General features: G+C 46.8%; 1 protein-coding gene across 2 annotated transcripts; it reads left to right on the plus strand.

Moving 5' to 3' along the window:
* The first annotated feature begins 408 nt into the window (after positions 1–408).
* Positions 409–18596, plus strand: ranbp2 (RAN binding protein 2). Of its 2 annotated transcripts, XM_068737671.1 has the most exons (30): positions 409–595; positions 1535–1602; positions 1706–1817; positions 2940–3092; positions 3196–3426; positions 3528–3670; positions 3962–4157; positions 4315–4455; positions 4688–4847; positions 5057–5238; positions 5411–5610; positions 5825–5948; positions 6224–6385; positions 6773–6910; positions 7253–7384; positions 7462–7686; positions 7812–7895; positions 8396–8537; positions 8643–8737; positions 8832–13287; positions 13670–13747; positions 14548–14724; positions 14839–14925; positions 15049–15224; positions 15471–15906; positions 16122–16208; positions 16317–16465; positions 16582–16855; positions 17061–17416; positions 17573–18596. In XM_068737671.1, exons 1-30 carry the CDS (start codon positions 524–526, stop codon positions 17876–17878), a joined length of 9342 nt encoding a protein of 3113 aa, XP_068593772.1. In that variant the 5' UTR covers positions 409–523; the 3' UTR covers positions 17879–18596. The 2 variants fall into 2 exon arrangements, with proteins under 2 accessions (XP_068593772.1, XP_068593764.1); XM_068737663.1 differs by lacking the exon at positions 13670–13747.
* The last annotated feature ends 127 nt before the right edge of the window (positions 18597–18723 follow it).

The following is an 18723-nucleotide window of genomic DNA, read 5'->3' on the forward strand; positions in this document are numbered from 1 at the left end:
TACACACTTTTAGTGCTTGTAAAAAAATATACACTACTTAAACTGTCCCTGATAAGGCATTATGCATGGTTTAATAAAATAACTTTCTTATTACTTATCTTTCCCTTTTATTATCAATAAATATCTATCTAGCAAAATATAACCAAATGAGATTCTTTTGGTGTTTGATGATTGTTGTATAGAATAATAAACAGATTATTTGAATTGTACCTCTTACGCAAATAATGCAAAGAGTATGTGGTGCAGACAGATGGTTCGCACCATCTCTCCTTCAAAATAATGTGCGTCAGCGTGCGTCACACTGAAGACTCGGTGTTCATTGGTTATGGAGCCCGATTCAAGTCAGCGCATCGCCCACGTGACCTCGCTGCCATTTGACTGTAATGAGACTGCGCAATGTGAGAGGAGTTAACGCTACGGAGTGACAGTGGAACCGATACTAATGTTTATTTTGTTGTGAATTCGCGGTACTCTTTATGAACCATAGTCAACCGTTTTCAGAAGGATTTTTTGGGGGGGAGTCATGCGGCGGAGTAAAGTTGAAGTGGACCGTTACGTCTCCTCCGTACAGAGTTCGTCTCCTTCACTCAAAGAGGTAAGTTGAGCCCCGGTGCGGCTAACGTTAGCATGCCGCTGCCATCATGTCAGACCAGCATGTGTCAGCCAACCGGTGTAAGGAAACAACCGGGATAAAACAAGCACCAGTTGTTTTAATTAAGATGCCGTTTAGTCCGTTAACTCGAATGTTGTGTTCCGTGTAACGTCCGTTAACTGTTCCTGGTTAGCAGGCAGCTAACCGCCGGTTAACCGCCGGCGTGTGGTCCTCCTTTCCGACCGGTCCTCCCATTTCTACCCACCAGAAATTGCGCGGCATGGGGCTTGTTACAGCAGCGCTAGCCACAATTAGCCGCGCTAGTTAGCCACCACTTCCACAGCTACTTCTGATTGAGTTACTCGGACAGCTAGTAACGTTACTAGTTTAAGTACGTTACCGCCTGTGAAGAACATGGCTTCAATCTCCCCTCATGTAAGATAACACCGTACTAACGTTAGCTGTACGCCAAAAAAAAAAACAACCTTAACGTTACTCAGACAGCGTGACGTTAGCTTAACTGCTCACTAAGTTACTTGTAAACAGAAGTTACTTGACTGGCTAACTTAACGTTAAGCATGAAACATTTTCCAAATACAAGAACCTCATATTTTAGGTTATTTGACGTTGTTGGAATCAGGGTGTGAATGACACCAAACTACACGAATTACAAAGTAAGGTCCAGAAATTGGACTTCGGAATTGGTCGTTTCTATTGTGGTCTTTAGTTGTGGTGAAGATAGCCAAATGTTCTAGTGACACAATATAGACCTGTATCTAAGTATAAAGATAATTTGTATCCAGAAAAAATGTACCTATAAGACAAATAATGATGTCACCCGTGTGCCTGCTAGCTAACGTAACAACCAAGATAAATACGAAAAGTATTACTCAAAACATTGTTGGGTCTTTTATAATCCTCGTGAATGTTTTCTTTCCACAGAAGCCAGTCAAAGGGTTTTTATTCGCCAAATTGTACTTTGAAGCAAAGGAATATGAACTGGCCAAAAGGTGAGGACACAAGCTTTTTCTGTTGTTGACTGAATGCATCATTGCTTCTCAAGAGGTCTCCATTACATTGAGAGAAATCTTGCATCTTTCATGCTCTTCTCAGACATGTATCCGAGTATCTCAAAGTCCAGGAGAGAGATCCGAAAGCACACAAATTCCTGGGACAGCTCTTCGAGAGAGAGGGAGACATCAACAAGGCAGTAGGATGTTACAAGGTAGGGAGAACATGTCACTGTGAAGAAGCATTTCTTCCACAAACTCTTCTTTCCTGCATTAAATGACTACATTTGAACGCAGCCAACCCTGCAGCGTGGATGCAAATCTGTAAACTGCATCACAGCCCATTTGTGGCTTCTGGCATCTGACTTTCCTAACAAACTTATTCCTGATATTTCAGTTTCTTTTTTCTTTTTTTTTCTCTGTGTACAGACAACCTATTACAGCTGTGTGTCAGCAAAAATGCATCCTAGTCTATGGGGGTTAAGTTTCTCAATTACATCGCCTAGAAAGTGCACAGAGCCAAAGAAATTCAGTGACAGCATAATCGAAGGGGGAAAAAAAATACAAGACGTCTGTTTGTACCAATCTTAATTATTGGTCGCCCAACCATGCTCTCTGTTCCTACCATTTTCCAAATCAATACCACAAAGCTTTATATATTTTTCCTTCCGTCTATGGTGTCAATTATGTGACATGTGAAAGTTGCAAAAACAAATTTCATTTGAAATGCAGCTTGTGGCAGTTAAAAATATTTAGCCACCTAAAAGAAAGAAAAATCAGTATCAGTGTGCTTACTGTACGCTATAGTTAGTGTATTTTCCAAATGAGAGCTGAACTGACAGTGAAGCGTATCTATACCGTTACAGATGGAGTATGGTGGCTTTGAAGAGAGCATAGATAAGTTTCACTTCACTGTTAGAAAGACCTGTTTGACAGCAAGATGAAACTGTGAACATATTCTAAATATAGCATACGCTTAAACAGTTATTTAATGTTGTTTTTTTTTTTTAAAGTGAGCCTTTCTTTTAGGTGTAGCCCCCGTCCACATCGGTACAATGCTTTGCTCTCGTTCCGACAGTCCTCTACTGTATATAATCCACTGACTTTGGATGAGTACCTCATACAGCCCCACTTCAAAACACCCGAATCCATCCCTGTAAAGACCCTAAATGCACCCACAGGGAAACCTTTCTTATAGTCCTATACACACCTGCAAAAGTTGCCAACCTATTGGTTATTCTATGTTATTAAGAAGAGTGTTGCCCTTTGGATAGATCCGATGTCTGCAGGCTTTTGTAAAAACTGACACTAGTGCGTGTGTGTGTTTGTGCGTGCAGCGGTCAGTGGACCTGAACCCAGCCCAAAGGGATCTGGTGCTGAAGGTGGCTGAGTTACTGGTCAGTAAGCAGGAATGTGACAGCAGAGCAGAGTTCTGGGTGGAGAAAGCTGCCAAGCTGCTGCCAGGAAACCCTGCCGTCTTCAACCTGAAGGTGAGGTTCCTTTTTTTTTAATCCAGCAAGACCTCCGTCAGTAAACTGCCCAAGTCACCTCGTGCCGTTCTTTGAACTCGTCTTTGACTACCGCTCTGTGCAGGAGCGCCTGTTGAGTCGCCAGGGTCAGCCGGGTTGGAACCGGTTGTTCGACCTCCTCCAGGCCGAGCTGGCGGCGAGGCCAGCTGACGCTCATGTGAACGTGAAGCTGGTGCAGCTGTTCTGTCAGGACGGGCGGCTGGACGAAGCCGTTAAACACTGCCTGGCTGCTGAGAAAAGGGGCATGCTGAGCCACAGCCTGGACTGGTACACGGTGGTGGTGCGCACACTGCAGGTCAGCAGTGTACAATATTTGAAAGTTTCTATGGTGTTCTATGCATTTCATATCTTTAAATCTAACCTGTTTTAACTTGCAATGAACGGCCTTTGTTGCAGGATTATCTAGCTCAGCCCAGCGTCTCTGGTAACGAGAAGATGTGTCGGCGTCTCCAGAGAGAGCTGCTGTTGGCCCACTGCAGCCTGCTGAGAATCACTCTGTCTGAGAGCAGCATGCAGCCGAGCCTCGACGCGCTCACAGGGTAGGTCGTGTCGAGGTCCTACGCTGTTTGCACACATGCGCATAAAATCAAATCTAACAATGAGGGCAAAACGTCATCGCTGATCAGTTTTAACCGAATGTTTTCTGGTCTAAAACACAGAATCTGTTTGGAACCAACCCCTTTACCACACCTGTCTCTCCTCTGCTCTCTATGTTTGTGTGGAGAGGCTACGGTGCTGCATAATAAATAAAGGAGAAACACTGAAACTGCTGCATATTAAAGCTGTTTGTCTGCGCGTGTGTGTGTGTGTGTGTGTGTGTGTGTGTGTAGTTTTGACCAAGCTATGCAGACGCTGAGCAGCATTGCTGGCCGCCACTCAGACGATCTCTGTGAGATGTTTGTGGAAATGAGAGGTCACCTCTACCTGCATGCTGCCACGCTGCTGTTGAAGCTGGCTCAGGACCACCAACTGACCTGGAGGGCCGTCATTGACCTGGCTGCACTGTGCTACCTGCTGGCATACCAGGTACTGACACTTTAAAACACTCGACCGCTGCCTTGCGGGACCAGTTATGCCGTCTCTGTTCTTTAAATGTCTTTGGTTTCCTTTTTAACAGACTTTTATTTTGGAGCCAAGGACGGAAACCTTTGACTACAGTTTGTTTTGTTTGTCCGTCCACCAGGTCCCGAGACCAAAGGCTAAAGTGACCAAAAGAGACCAGTCGGCCCCACAGCTTCTGGAGCTGCTGGCCAACGACCGACAGAGTCAGGCCGGTCACATGTTGCTGAATCTGAGCACTGACTCGTCCACCTTGATCAGAGAGGTCTGTCCAAGTATTCTAGCTCAGTTTAGTTAAAGGTTCTGGCCTTTACATTGCTGAAGGGCGATGTCATACATTGATTGGATTCATTTAAGCTGCATAAAATACGACTTGTGGAACTGATATTTGACACCATGGCAGATGCACTATTGCTTTCTCTTCACAGTCTAACTCTTAACACCACTCATTTCTGCGTCATATCAGACATTTTTCTTTTAATGTTTTCTCTGCGTAGGTGGTGGAGGCGTTTGGGAACCGTAGTGGTCAGGAGTCTCTGTTTGAACTCCTGTTTGGACCGCAGGCCTCCGCTGGAGCTTCCTTCATTGCCAACGATGACATTCATTCCATTAACACCACGGCTCCAGAGCTCTCTCAACTCGTCAAATGGGACGCTGGTACGAAGCCAATAATCTGCCTGAGCACTAAAGTAGCCTAAAAATGTGTTGTATTTTCAATTCAGGTCAACATTGCGGTCAGTTTTGTAGTTATTTTTTTATTTTAGTCCCTCTGTATGAACTTCATTCATATCGCAATAATATTGCATCACCAGCTTCTTGCCAGTAACCAGCTCTACTCTGTAATAACTCTGATGCCTCCTCTATAGGCTCCATCCTGCTGCATGCGGGCGACTTGCAGCATCTGAGCTGGTTGGGACTACAGTGGACCCTGCTGGCCCAGAGACCAGCCCTGCGGGACTGGCTACAGCAGCTGTTTCCAAGGCTAACTCTGGAAACCTCCAAGCTGGACACCAACGCACCGGAGTCCATCTGCCTGCTCGACCTGGAGGTATGTGGAACCACGTGAGCGTGGCTTGATAGGCCGACTTAACATTACACTGAGCAGTTCTTATTGATAAATTACCCTTTTGCTGCTAATTCTTTTTTGTTTTGCTTCTGCAATTTACCATTTCTACCAAAATGTAACCCTCTACGTCTCTGGTCTGGTTTACTCCGTCCAGGTGTTTGTACATGGAGTGGTGTTCTGTAGCCACTGTCAGCTCCAGGAGACGGCGAAGATCAGCAGCGGCGTGAACCCGCAGCAGCAGCAGCAGCTCTACGAGCCTCGCTGCCTCCCCCTCCCCCTCCTGCGCCTCCTGACCACCGACAGACAGAGGGAGTGGTGGGACGCCATCTACAGCCTCATTCACAAACGAACGGCGTGAGTAAAGCCAAATATACGCTGTTAAAATGATTCCGTGAGTCAGTTTTGTCCACCCAAAACAGTGTTTCTGTTTTAGAATCGGTGATTAGATTCTGGCGATGATCCCTGCTATTCCCGATAAGTGACACAATCGGGCCAAAACGGAGCACGTGCTCATTGTAGTTTACAAATCGTGTGTCCTAGTGTTCACTGTCTTCGTCTCTCCTCGTAGTCCTGGTATGTCGGCCAAACTGCGGATGATTGTGCAGCACGGACTGAGCTCTCTGAGGGCCGGAGAGAAACACGGGCTCCAGCCAGCCATGGCCATCCACTGGGCCCAGTGTCTCAGCCAGACGGTACACACACACACACACACACACACACACACATGCCCCTCCACCTGCTCCTTTCTGTCACTTTCCTTTCAGCTGTTGAATGTGAACAAGATTAAGATGTACGGACAGCCACATGTGCTGGTTCTCTGACTGTGTGTACGTTGGTTTCATGGTAGACACTACTTGTGTCCAAAGTGCATGACGTGTTTGTCTTACCTGTCTAATGTTTTATGCCCTGCATCAAGCTAATGTGTCAGGCGTTTCTTCTTTCTTTTTTTTATCCTCAATCAACCCAGGGTGATGGAATGAACTCGTACTACGACCAGAAAGAGTACGTCGGCCGCTGTGTCCACTACTGGAAAGTTGTACTTCCACTGTTGGAAAGGATCAAGAACAGACGCAGTATACCAGAACCACTTGAGCCGCTCTTCATACACTTTCCCTCCAAAGATATTCAGGTTAATACTGTTTATTATATGACATTTTGGATATAAGTGGTAATGGTTGGTAGTGTCCACTCTTAAATAGTCACAACTTAAAGTCATTGAGGCTTTTGTTATGGCCTGCAAATACAAATCAACTTTGAACTTACCTTGCAAGTTATTTTAATTTGATCCTTTCATGGTTTTCTGGATATGAAATATTTATATTACTGTGTTTAGACATAAGTGGTCTGTAGACGGATTTTAGGAAGAGTATGTTAGATCTTAAGGTTTGGGGTTTGACTCCCACTGAGGCCACTACAGCAAATATATGCACCTTTTGATACCAATGGGTGTTTAGAATGGTCGTTCATGTTGTCTCAGGTTGGCTTACAGATTGTGTGTGTGTCTGTTTCTTTTCAGATTTCTTCTGTGAAGGGTCACGAAGACGAAGCCAGTATCGCGTATTCGGTTCTCCTCGACATTGAAGGCAAGACGGAGGAGGCCATCGCTACTTTGGAAACCATCAATAACATGTCATCCATCTGGCATTTGGCACAGGTATGAAATACGCTTCTACACGACATAACCGGGATAAGCTTCTCTTTCACCATCTGAATTAAATGTTGGCTGTCTATGTTCAGCCATTGTTTTTTTATAGATGTGCACTAAAGAGGGTTTTTGTTTAGATTCAAGAACCAGTTTACTTCCTACTCCCAGCGAGTTCCCTTTTTAAAGCAGAAATAGTGCATTGCCAGTAATTATTGACCGTTCTCTTCATCAGAATATACAACAATCATTGTGGAGATGTCAGCATAATAAGCATGCAGTTTGGGAGCGTATCAGACACCTGTACATGCCTTTGATATGCGTTTTCTACGATGTGCTGTGTTCCCTTGGCAGATCTACCAGCGCCTATCGGAGGAGGCCAGCAACGGCGTTGAGGAGACCCAAGACCGGTGCATCACGTTTCTGAGAAAGTTCAGGTCCTACCTGTCCAAGATCTACAACGCCAATGCAGACGACATTGAGAAGGTAAGTCCCGTTTGCTTTTACTGGTTAATGTGAACAACTCTGCAGCTGTGCAACCATTTGTCACACCTGTGTCCCAGCTGCCCGTCTCCATGGAGGAAGTCGTGGACCTCCTGAATGACGTGAGCCAGCAGCTGGGCGAGAGTGTGGATGCTTTGGAGGAAGAGGAGAAGGAGGAGGGTCGAAGAGGACCGGCCCACTCCAGCCCCGCTCATCGCATAGAAACCTCTACCGCAGTATCGCACATAAAGTTCTCCACTCCCTCTCCTAACAAAAGCATTATATCTCCTTCTAAAAGACACCTGGTAGGTTCACGTCACTGTTAATTCAGAAGACCGTTAGAAAGTTCTTCATATCATCTGTACGTAAACAAAAATATCAATCCACAACACAAATGAGTAACTTTTCATTTCTTTCTCCCGTCGTTCAGATTTCTCCCAAAACACCACCTCATTGGGTGGAGGACCAGAAAAGTCTCCTCCAGATGCTTTGTCAGCAAGTTGAAGCCCTCAAGGTCAGGATAAGAGATTAAACATCTCTTTTTTTCTTTTTTTTTTCTACTCAATTTCACACGGATTTCTCTTAAAGACGTGACTTAGAGAGCGACACCAGTGTTGCAGTGTGAGTAATGATACGACTGTGTTTTTGTACTGATGGCGATAAAAGGGAATGCAACACTGAATTTATCATAACACAAGATGAATATGGAGGCAGCGTTTGAATTTACAGCATTAAATGAAATTGGCGCCAATCATATTTACTGACGTGTGATGAAGTGTCTTTAGAAAACGCGGTAAATTACAAATAAAGGTCTCTAATAATGTCCTGGCTCTAACTGCAGTTGATGAAAATGAATATTCTGCTCGCTATGTTTGACAGTCTACAATAACTAACATAAGAATAACTTGGTGCATGATGTGTGTGTTCTACATTTTCCGCTTTTTCGTGTGAATTAAATATTTTGTGACGACGTAAAATGAAGTCGCGTCTCATTAAGCCTCCCATGCTTTTCAGAACGAGGTTCATGATCTGAGACACAACTCTCCAGGGAACGCAGGCTCCCCTCATCACAAGATGTACGGTGAGAGCTACGGGGCCGAGGGCCTCCAGGAGCCCTTTACCCCGGTCCAGTCCTACCACGGGGCCCCTCTAACAGGTCAGCGCACCCCACAGAACCAACGCATTAATACATCTATAGTGCAGTATTTGTTAGAAATACTTTTTTTAAATATATATTTTCATCTTTTTTTTCTTTTTCTAGTTGCCACCACGGCCCCCTCGGTGTACTACAACCAGTCTCCAGCTTATAACTCTCAGTATCTCCTGCGCACAGCAGCAAATGTCACCCCCACTAAGGTAACTGTCACTATTCAACACTTGTTCACAGTAACAAACTTGTTCAGACTATGTTGAATGCCGTTTGATTCATTTGTTCTCTTTCTTCACACAGGGCCCAATGTATAATATGAACCGTATGCCACCTCAGCAGCATATGTATGCCTACCAGCAGCCCACTCATACGCCTCCACTGCAGACGGCCCCAGCCGGCATCTACCCTCCTCAAGAACCGGTGTTTGGAGCTCCTCTGCGGTTTGAATCGCCGGCCACAAACCTTCTTTCACCATACGCCGATGATTATTATGGGCAGAGTGTATCCCAACAAACCACTAACCCTCCCCTGCCTGAACCCGGCTACTTCACCAAGCCATCGGTAGTCCCCGTTCAGCCACCTAAGAGCCTTGATGGGAAGCCTATGGACTTTGGGAAGCTCTCCTTCAGCCAGCAGGCACCCGCTGAAGTCCCTAAAGTGCCCAGTTTCGGAGCAGGGGCAGTCGCCCAGTCAACTCCTTCAGCTGCTTTTAAATTCAACTCCAACTTTAAATCCAACGACGGGGATTTCACTTTCCCGCCTTCCCAGGCCAAGCACAGTGAAAGTCTGCTGGGTCTTCTTACGTCAGACTTCCCCTCTAAAATAGATGCTGTCCCAGAGGACCAACCCCCCAGCCAAGCGGGCATCTTCACCTTTGGAAATAAAAGTGCTCCTGGCTTCTCCTTTACTGATTCTGCACAGAGCGCACGCTCTGGAAGTCTCTTTGGAAATGTGGATCAGCCGTTTACGTTTGGGGATGTTACCAAGCCAGCGTTTGGGGTTGAAGAAGAACGAGCCGCAGAGAGCGACAATGAGAGCACTCATGTCGACGAGGATGAAGACGGTCCTCACTTTGAACCCATTGTACCCCTTCCTGATAAAGTAGACGTGAAAACGGGTGAGGAGGAGGAGGAGGAAATGTTTTGCAACCGGGCAAAGCTGTTTCGATTTGACACAGACACAAAGGAGTGGAAGGAGCGGGGCATCGGCAATGTTAAAATCCTGAAACACAGCGCCAAAGGGAAGGTCCGCCTCTTAATGAGGAGGGAGCAGGTGCTTAAGATCTGTGCAAACCACTACATCAATGCCGATATGCTACTGAAACCAAATGCTGGCTCTGACAAATCCTGGGTCTGGAATGCCATTGATTATGCAGATGAGGAGCCTAAGCCTGAACAGCTGGCCATCCGCTTCAAGACAGCAGATGAGGCTTCCCTTTTCAAGGCTAAGTTTGAGGAAGCCCAGAAAGTTGTTCTCAAGTCAGCAAATAAGCACGAACAACAGGAGAAGAAAGAGGAAACTATGAAAGGTTCTCAATCACTGGCAGCCCAGTTTGCCCTTAAAGATGGGGAATGGGACTGCACCGTGTGCTGTGTACGAAACAAACCCACGGATATGCAATGTGCCGCTTGTCAAAGTGCCAATCCCAATTCTTCATCCAAGCCAGACATTCAGGCTGTCGGTGAAACCAAAGCCAGTCCCTTCACTTTCAAATTTGGCACAGATTCATCAAAACCCAGTAGTTCTGGCTCTACTTTTACTGGATTTGGTGCTTTTGGAGCATCTATACCCTCCTCGTTCACATTTGGCACCAGCGCCAGCACCTCAAAACCTGCTGACGCGGTAACCAGTGCATTTGGTTCTGGTTTTGGCTCTCAGTTTGGCAAGAAGCCAGATCAGTGGGACTGCAACGTGTGCGAAGTAAGAAATGAAGTCTCTGCTGACAATTGTGTCTCCTGTAACACCCCGAACCCCGCTTCTTGTAAAGCTCTTAAAGCCTCACCTAAAACAACTGCGACGGCACAAACGGTACCAACCGCAGATGCACCATCTATATCTGCTGTCGACTCTGGATTTGCTGCCCAGTTTAGCAAGAAGCCAGATCAGTGGGACTGCAATGTGTACGAAGTAAGAAATGACGCCTCCGCTGACGATTATGTCTCCTGTAACACCCCGAACCCTGCTGCTAAACCGACAGAGGGGGTTCCAGTAGCATCAAATCTGCCAGCAGGGTCGGGATTCGGGCCTGATTTGGCAAAAACGGAAGGGCAGTGGGACTGCAATAGCTGCCTGGTCAGAAACGATGCATCGGCCGCAGAATGCGTTTCCTGTCGTTCCCCACATGCCACTCCCTCTTTAGCAGCCATGTTTGCCATGAAGGACGGGGAATGGGACTGTGACGCTTGTCTGGTGAGAAACGACGCCTCTGCCGATAAGTGTGTGGCCTGTCAAACGGCAAATCCCAACGCTAAAAGCACAGCCAGCGCGGCTCCCTCGGCCTCCACGTTCAGCTTTACATTTGGCAACAAAAGTTCATCAAGCCAGCCTGTTGGGACTGGATTTACAATGCCTTTTGAAACTGGCAGCGCTTTTCAGTTTGGTCAAAACAAAGAGAAAAGCTCAGCTGCTTCTTTTAAGTTTGAAGCTCCTCCGTCTGGATCCAGCGCCACAAGTTCTTCAGGGTTCTCCTTCTCAATGCCCGTCGCAGCTGGTGGCTTCAAGTTTGGCATTCAGGACTCTGCACAAGAAACTCCCTCCGCCGATGATCAAATGCCTCCATCGGGGCCGGCCTCCAGTTTTCTGAAAAGCATAGCTGACAAGCACAAGGAGCAAGAAAGTGTGTGTACTCCCTTAGTGGACCAAACGGGGCAAGAGGAAAACCCATTAATTTCTGGGAAAACCTCAACGTTCAGTTTTGCTGACTTGGCAGATTCCTCTGAAGGAGACTTTAAGTTTGGACAGGACGACCCCAATTTCAAAGGTTTCTCCGAGGCCGGTGCGCAGCTGTTCACCACCCCCACCAGGGCGGAGGCCGCCAATGAGCTGGAAGAAGACGACATGTACAAAACCGAGGAAAACGACGACATCCAGTTTGAACCGGTGGTCCAGATGCCTGACAGGGTGGACCTGGTGACGGGGGAGGAGGATGAACTGGTTCTCTATTCTCAGCGTCTCAAACTGTTTCGATTTGACTTGGACACGAGTCAGTGGAAAGAGCGGGGGGTAGGAGTCCTTAAATTCCTGAAAAACACCTCTAATGGCAGGCTGAGAGTGCTGATGAGACGAGAGCAAGTTCTGAAGGTGTGCGCCAACCACTGGATCACCACCACCATGAATCTTAAGCCCCTGGCCGGCTCAGACAAAGCGTGGATTTGGATGGCCAATGACTTCTCTGACGGCGATGCCAAACTTGAACAGTTAGCCGCCAAGTTTAAGACCCCGGAGCTTGCTGAGGAGTTTAAGGAGAAGTTTGAGGAGTGTCAGAGACTTCTCTTGGACATTCCCCTACAAACCCCTCACAAGCTCGTTGACTCGGGCAGAACCGCCCGCCTCATACAGAAAGCAGAGGAAATGAAGTCTGGTTTAAAAGACCTGAAGTCCTTCTTGACCGACGAGAAAACAAAGATCAAAGAAGACGACAGACAGGGAGACGTCACAACATCCAGCAATGTTTCGAACCTTGCGATCAAGCCTCTCGGTGAAACCACCGGACCCACCTTAGAGTGGGACAACTACGACCTAAGAGAAGAGGCCTTAGACGATACTGCTGACTCGTCGGTCTATGCCTCTCCTCTGTCCAGCAGCCCCGTCAGAAAGAACCTTTTCCGCTTCGGAGAATCCACCGGTGGATTTAACTTCAGCTTCCAACCCGGCGTCAGCCCCTCCAAGTCTCCTGCGAAGCTGAACCAGAGCAGAGCCTCAGTAGGCACTGATGACGAGCAGGATGTGACCCAGGACGAGGAGAGGGACGGCCAGCACTTTGAGCCTGTGGTCCCCTTACCGGATCTAGTGGAGATTTCTACAGGGGAGGAGAATGAGCAGGTGGTCTTCAGTCACAGGGCCAAGCTGTATCGCTACGACAAGGAACTTGGCCAGTGGAAGGAGAGGGGCATCGGAGACCTCAAGTTCTTGCAGAACTTTGACACCAAGCGAGTGAGGTTGATAATGAGGAGAGACCAGGTCCTTAAGATCTGTGCCAACCACAGGATCACAGCAGCCATGAAGCTGGAGCCGATGAAGGGAGCGGAGAAGGCCTGGGTCTGGAGTGCCCTGGACTTTGCCGAAGTAGCAGAGGGTAACATTGAGCAGCTGGCTGTGAGGTTCAAGCTGCAGGACACCGCGAACACATTCAAACAGGTATTTGAAGAGGCCAAGGTAGCCCAAGAAACGGGGGAACTCATGACTCCGGTGACGTCCGGGGTTGCCACGCCTCAAGACGGTGGAGCTGCAGCATCTCCACAGGCGGCTACACCTGTGTGTGGGAAGGCAGCCGTCGCTGTTCTGGAGGAGACGACAAAGGAGCGCACGGAGCTTCCCCCCGAGTGTAAGCCGAGCGCAGCCGTGTCTCCAAGTCCATTCAACCCCTCAAAGACAGTGGTGTCCCCGCCGAAGTTTGTCTTCGGCACTCAAAGCCTTCAGAAGTTTTTCGGCTCTCCTAAGTTTCACTCTGAGACCGAGGACTCGGCATCCGGGTTCACGGCCAAAGATTCTGGACGTCCTGGCAAGGCTTCACCTGCATTCAAAATCCCAGAGAAAGGTAAAGACAATCTTTATTTGTCTGATTTTCTGATTTGTTTTTTGAGAGAGCATAACAATTGTTTTTGTTTATTTGAGTTTTCCTCCATTGTCTTGTTTCATCTGCATCTCATTGCTCCATCTTGACCCAGCCAAGACCCGTCTCCAAAATTTTCTAGGACAGAAATTGTATTCCTGATTTCCCATTTCCTCCCCATGTAGCCACTTTTTATATACATTGTTTCAATATGTTGTTTCATTATATCCAGATATGCTGTACGTATTGGTAAAACTATGCAGGAAATTATCTACTTTCATCTTGACACTTTTGGCTTTTGGTTTTATGGTTATGATACCAGCCTCACTATTAGTTTCTCTTCGCCCAACAACCCATCATCCTTTAGGGCTGGATTTTAGGCTTTTCAAAGATAACCCAATGGCTTTTTGGACCAGAACATCAACAACCCAATTTGAACCCCCAGGTACTCTAATCACTGCAGTGTGTGTTAACACTTCTCAGCTGTCACCTGGCTGGCCCTTATCACTAGACAGAAATAACCTGGATGCACGGAGTGGAAAACAACATTCATGCTAACGTGTTGCATGTCCAGTGTGTGGCGGTGCAGTTTTAATTGTACAACATTTTTTAGTAATTGTCACTATGCTCGAGTAGCACATATAGTCACAAGATATCTGCTAGATATAAAAATGAGTTAATCCACAAGGTTTGTTCTTTATAAAATCTTGTTAGTTTGTGCTCTAAAATAGTGTGATTTAGTCCATACACCATCTCTCCCGCATATGCATAATGTCCAGTCTCTCATTTCATGAATCCAATAGACGGAATCACACTTTTGCATAGCAACAGGAGACACCAGTGGATGTCTTTAGTAAGGTGAGCTGAGAGGAATGAACTGTGCAAACGTCACACGTGCCATTTTTAGTGCAGGACAGTGGAGCAACAGCATGAAATGCAATTCCCCATTTAGTGTGGCTCCTGCTCAGCAAAGGCTAATTAAAGTAGAAGCTCAGGTATTTAATGCTACAATACCATGTGTCCTGCAGTAAGTCTCCCAAATATAGTAAGAAAATAAACAGACGGACGTATGCAGAAACTTGTCTTTGATTTGTAAATCAAATGCATGCTATTCATGTTTTGCTGTGCATGATTTATTTATTTTTTTGAGCGTGGAACTAACACCTCCGATTCTAAAGAGAGCAGTTTAGTCTCTTCTTCTAGTTCCTCCTCACTGTTGCTCTTCTTCTATTGTATCTGTCACAGGGCCGCCTCAGGCAGCGGGGGGCAGTGCAGGGTCGGATGAGGACTCGGAGGTGGAGGTGGTCTACGTCAGAGAGCCCACTGAGGAACAGGCCGCTTTAGCCAGGACACTCCTGCTGCCTCTCACCTTCTTCTGCTACCAGAATGAACCCGGCTACACCAGCGACGATCCCACTGACGGTGAGACTTAAAGCTAAGACACAAAGAGTATGAAAGTATGTGTTGACATGAACACGGTAAATACAAAGACTCTTTCATTACACTTGTGACTCGTGAGGTTTTTTTTATTTTCAGATGAGGACTTTGAGTCAGCAGTAAGCGCCTTGAATGGAAAGCTCTACCCTGATCCTCCTGAGAGAAAGGCTGCAGCATGTGGTGATGGTATGAATGTCATATCCTGTCACATTTTATCCAATTACTCGCCCTCGCCATTCACTTCATGGCATCCAGAGGTAATGCTAACCACTTATTCTTGAGCCCTAAACTTGTGGTTGCTGCATACAGAGCCAGACTGCCAGGTGGTGTGGGAAAAGAAGCCGACGCCGGAGGAGAAGGAGAAGGCCAAGAGCCTCCTGCTTCCCCCAACCTTCTTCTGCGGCCTGAGCACCACAGACAGCGACCCGGACCACGACAAGCCCGAAGACTTTGAGACAGAAGTCCGCAAGGCGCAGCAAGACCTGGTAACGGACACGAGCCTTAGAAATAGAGTGCAGTTAAATAAACAAGTAAATGTGTATCTTGAATGTTTTTTTTGCCACTAGTCTGAAATATGTTGCAAAATAGCCTTAATTCTCAAAATGAATTAGTGCATAAATAATATGTTAAATACTATGTTTTGCCTCATGTGTCTCGCCTCAACCAGTTAGTTTTATTTGTTAATGTAGCATCAAGAGAGCATCTGTCTCATCGTAGTTACATTGTTTCAGGGGGCCCAGTTAAACGAAGCTGAAGAAGCCTTCAGCAGCCCCGCTGCAGCTCCAGAAGAACCAACATCTGGCCCGTCATCCAGCAGCCCCGCTCCAACTCCAGAAGAACCAACATCTGGCCCGTTATCCAGCAGCCCCGCTGCAGCTCCAGAAGAACCAAGATCTGGCCCATCATCCAGCATCACAGAAGCTGCAGACAGCACCGGAGCTGCAGACGGCACAGGAGCTGCAGACGGCACAGGAGCTGCAGACGGCACCGGAGCTGCAGACGGCACAGGAGCTGCAGACAGCACGTCTGCACCGGAGCAGCAGACCTCAGACCAAACAACCGAGACTCAGAGTGAAGCTCCTGGCAGCAGCTCTCCCATTGACCTGTCGACTAAGAAGAGCCCAGAACCAGAGTCCAGCACTGGGCCTTCAATTACAGCCAGTGAAGGTATAGAGCACGTACTGTTCATCACTACAGAGAAATATGTTTTGCTGATTGTTATATACCGAGTAGTAAGAGTATGATTTTATATGCGTCTATTATTAGATGTTCATGTTGTTGCGTCCAACACACTGTCTGCTGGAATCCTGCAGACAGAAAAGGAATCAAAGAAACTGCATTCATTTCTGTATTTCATGACGTTTTTTTCGCTCCCACCACAGACTCCAACTTTGGTTTCCACTCGTTCGGAGGCTCCTCTTTTGCTGATTTGGCCCAAACCACAGACGCATTTGCATTTGGAACTCAAGGTTTGTTTCAACATTGACATTGTCTTAAGATGTTTGACAACTGACTGTCTACACACATCTCAACAAAATTATATTCCACCACATATTTATTCCTTCTCTTTTATGAAGACTCTAACTTCTCGTGGGCGAATGCTGGAGCCTCAGTATTTGGGAAAGCTTCGTCCTCTACGCCAAAAAACGGCGGCGAGGAGGGCAGCGATGAAGAGGACGCTTCTAATGAGGACATTCACTTTGAGCCCATCGTGTCACTGCCAGAGGTACCTTTTTTAAAAAATGCCGAACTTTTGGTGTTTTCTTTTAGACATTAAATTGAAGTTCAGTGAATGACGTACAGGGCCGCACCTCGTCCTTGTGTGATTTGTGTCTCTCTCAGGTGGAGACCAAGTCTGGAGAAGAGGACGAGGAAATCCTGTTCAAGGAGCGCGCCAAGCTGTACCGGTGGGACCGGGACCTCGGCCAGTGGAAGGAGCGCGGCGTCGGGGACCTCAAGATCCTCTTCCACCCGACCAAACGCTTCTACCGAGTCCTGATGAGAAGAGAGCAGGTGCTGAGGGTTTGTGCCAACCACACGATCACTCAGGCGATGGAGCTCAAGCCCATGAACGCCTCGGCCAACGCGCTGATCTGGACCGCCACCGACTACTCGGGTACGCATTTTACTTTAGCTTAGAAAGAACTAGCAGGCTATCCATTAGAGCGCCTCAAAGGCTTCCACAGAGAGGAAGATACTGGTGTAAGGAGCGTCCCTGTCTGTCACACCAGCTAGATCACCACTGAATATGTGTCTTGATGCTCTGTAGCCGTCCTCTTGCCGATGGTCTCTTGTCTTTCCCTCCGTTTTTTTTTTTCAAGATGGCGACGGCACAGTGGAGCAGCTGGCGGCCAAGTTCAAAACCCCCGAAATAACCGAATCCTTCAAGAAGACCTTCTGTGAGTGTCAGAGCCGCACGGGCCAAACCGAAGGCGATGGGTCGTGCATCTCCTCGCCACAGATGTCCAGAGTTCAGGAGCACTCCAGAGACACGAACCCCCAGGTGTTCCTCCAAGTGACCGCCGACGGCCAACTGCTGGGCACCATCACCGTAGAGCTGTTCTCTCACATCGTCCCAAAGACGGCAGAGAACTTCAGGGCTCTCTGCACCGGGGAGAAGGGCTTCGGGCTCCGGAACTCCATCTTCCACAGAATCATACCGGCCTTCATGTGTCAGGTACGCCGATCACATGGCCGCAGTTTCACGCATAATTAAGATGTGAAACTTGTACTGGCATCTAACATGATTATCATATGTGGTGTGAAAATGTAGTTGGTGTCAAGATAATTTGCTCAGTATGGTGCTAACTAAGTTCCCCATTGGTTCTTTTAGGGCGGTGACATCACCAACAGCGACGGCACAGGAGGAAAGTCCGTCTACGGCAGCAAGTTTGAGGACGAGAACTTTGACGTCCGGCACACAGGCCCCGGCATTCTGTCAATGGCCAACCGCGGGCGCGACACCAACAACTCCCAATTCTTCATCACCCTGAAGAAAGCCGAACACCTGGACTTCAAACACGTGGCTTTCGGCTGGGTTCGGGAAGGCATGGATGTTGTGCAGCAGATGGGAGAGCTGGGCACAAAGGGAGGCAAGCCCGCAAAGAAGCTCGTCGTCACAGACTGTGGACAGCTGTAGCGTTTTTAAATGTTAGGATCCAGATGTACAGCTACAGTCAAAAAAGTCTTTGGATAATGATGCGTTTCCTGCTAGGCCTGAATCCATTGTCATTGTCAGCATCTGAGAATTAAACACTGATTACAGGACTACGGATCAAGACCCTTCATCTAGAAACTTGACTCCAGTAGCCTGGAAAAAATATATATTTTGCTATCCTATAACATGATCACAATTGGCAAACATGGTGTAGTATGTGGGAGGAGGCATTTGGAGCAAACATGGAATACTTTTGCTCTCTTGCATCTTTATCATTATCTGTCAATAAATTCTCATTTTTTTGTGTATAATTGTACATGGGCTACTTTTTTAATCTTTTTTTTTTTTTTTTTTTTTGTCTTGCATGTGCTCAATTTATATGTGCTGGTCCTCTTCATAAGCTCCACTTTGGTATTTTTTCCCTTTTTGAGGAAGTCTTAACTGTAATTGAAAGGTGAGGTTGTTATTTGAATGCACCTGTTGGTTTGTAACTGTACTTTTTACTGTAGGGCTCCTCCAGTGGTTTCTTTCTTTGTGTAAGTGACTTTCACAATGTGCAGATAAATGACTCGAGTCATCTCACTGTGTTGCTAGATGACCACATTACATCTGGTTTGGATTTTACAAAGGCAATCCATTATAATCACAAAGTTTGAAATAATTTGCTCATAAAGGAGAAATAAAGTTGCTTTATAAGTAATGAATGGCTGCTTGAGATATTTTCTTTGGATTGTTTCCTGTTTGTTCTTGTCTATAGAAACCAATACATATATAAACATACAACGGTCACTGTTGATATTGATTTTACCATCTAGATGTCTACTTGT

Source organism: Cebidichthys violaceus, unplaced genomic scaffold (assembly GCF_023349555.1).
Source record: "Cebidichthys violaceus isolate CVI_PGR_0920_01 unplaced genomic scaffold, fCebVio1.0.p SCAF_11, whole genome shotgun sequence".
Lineage (NCBI taxonomy): Eukaryota > Metazoa > Chordata > Actinopteri > Perciformes > Stichaeidae > Cebidichthys > Cebidichthys violaceus.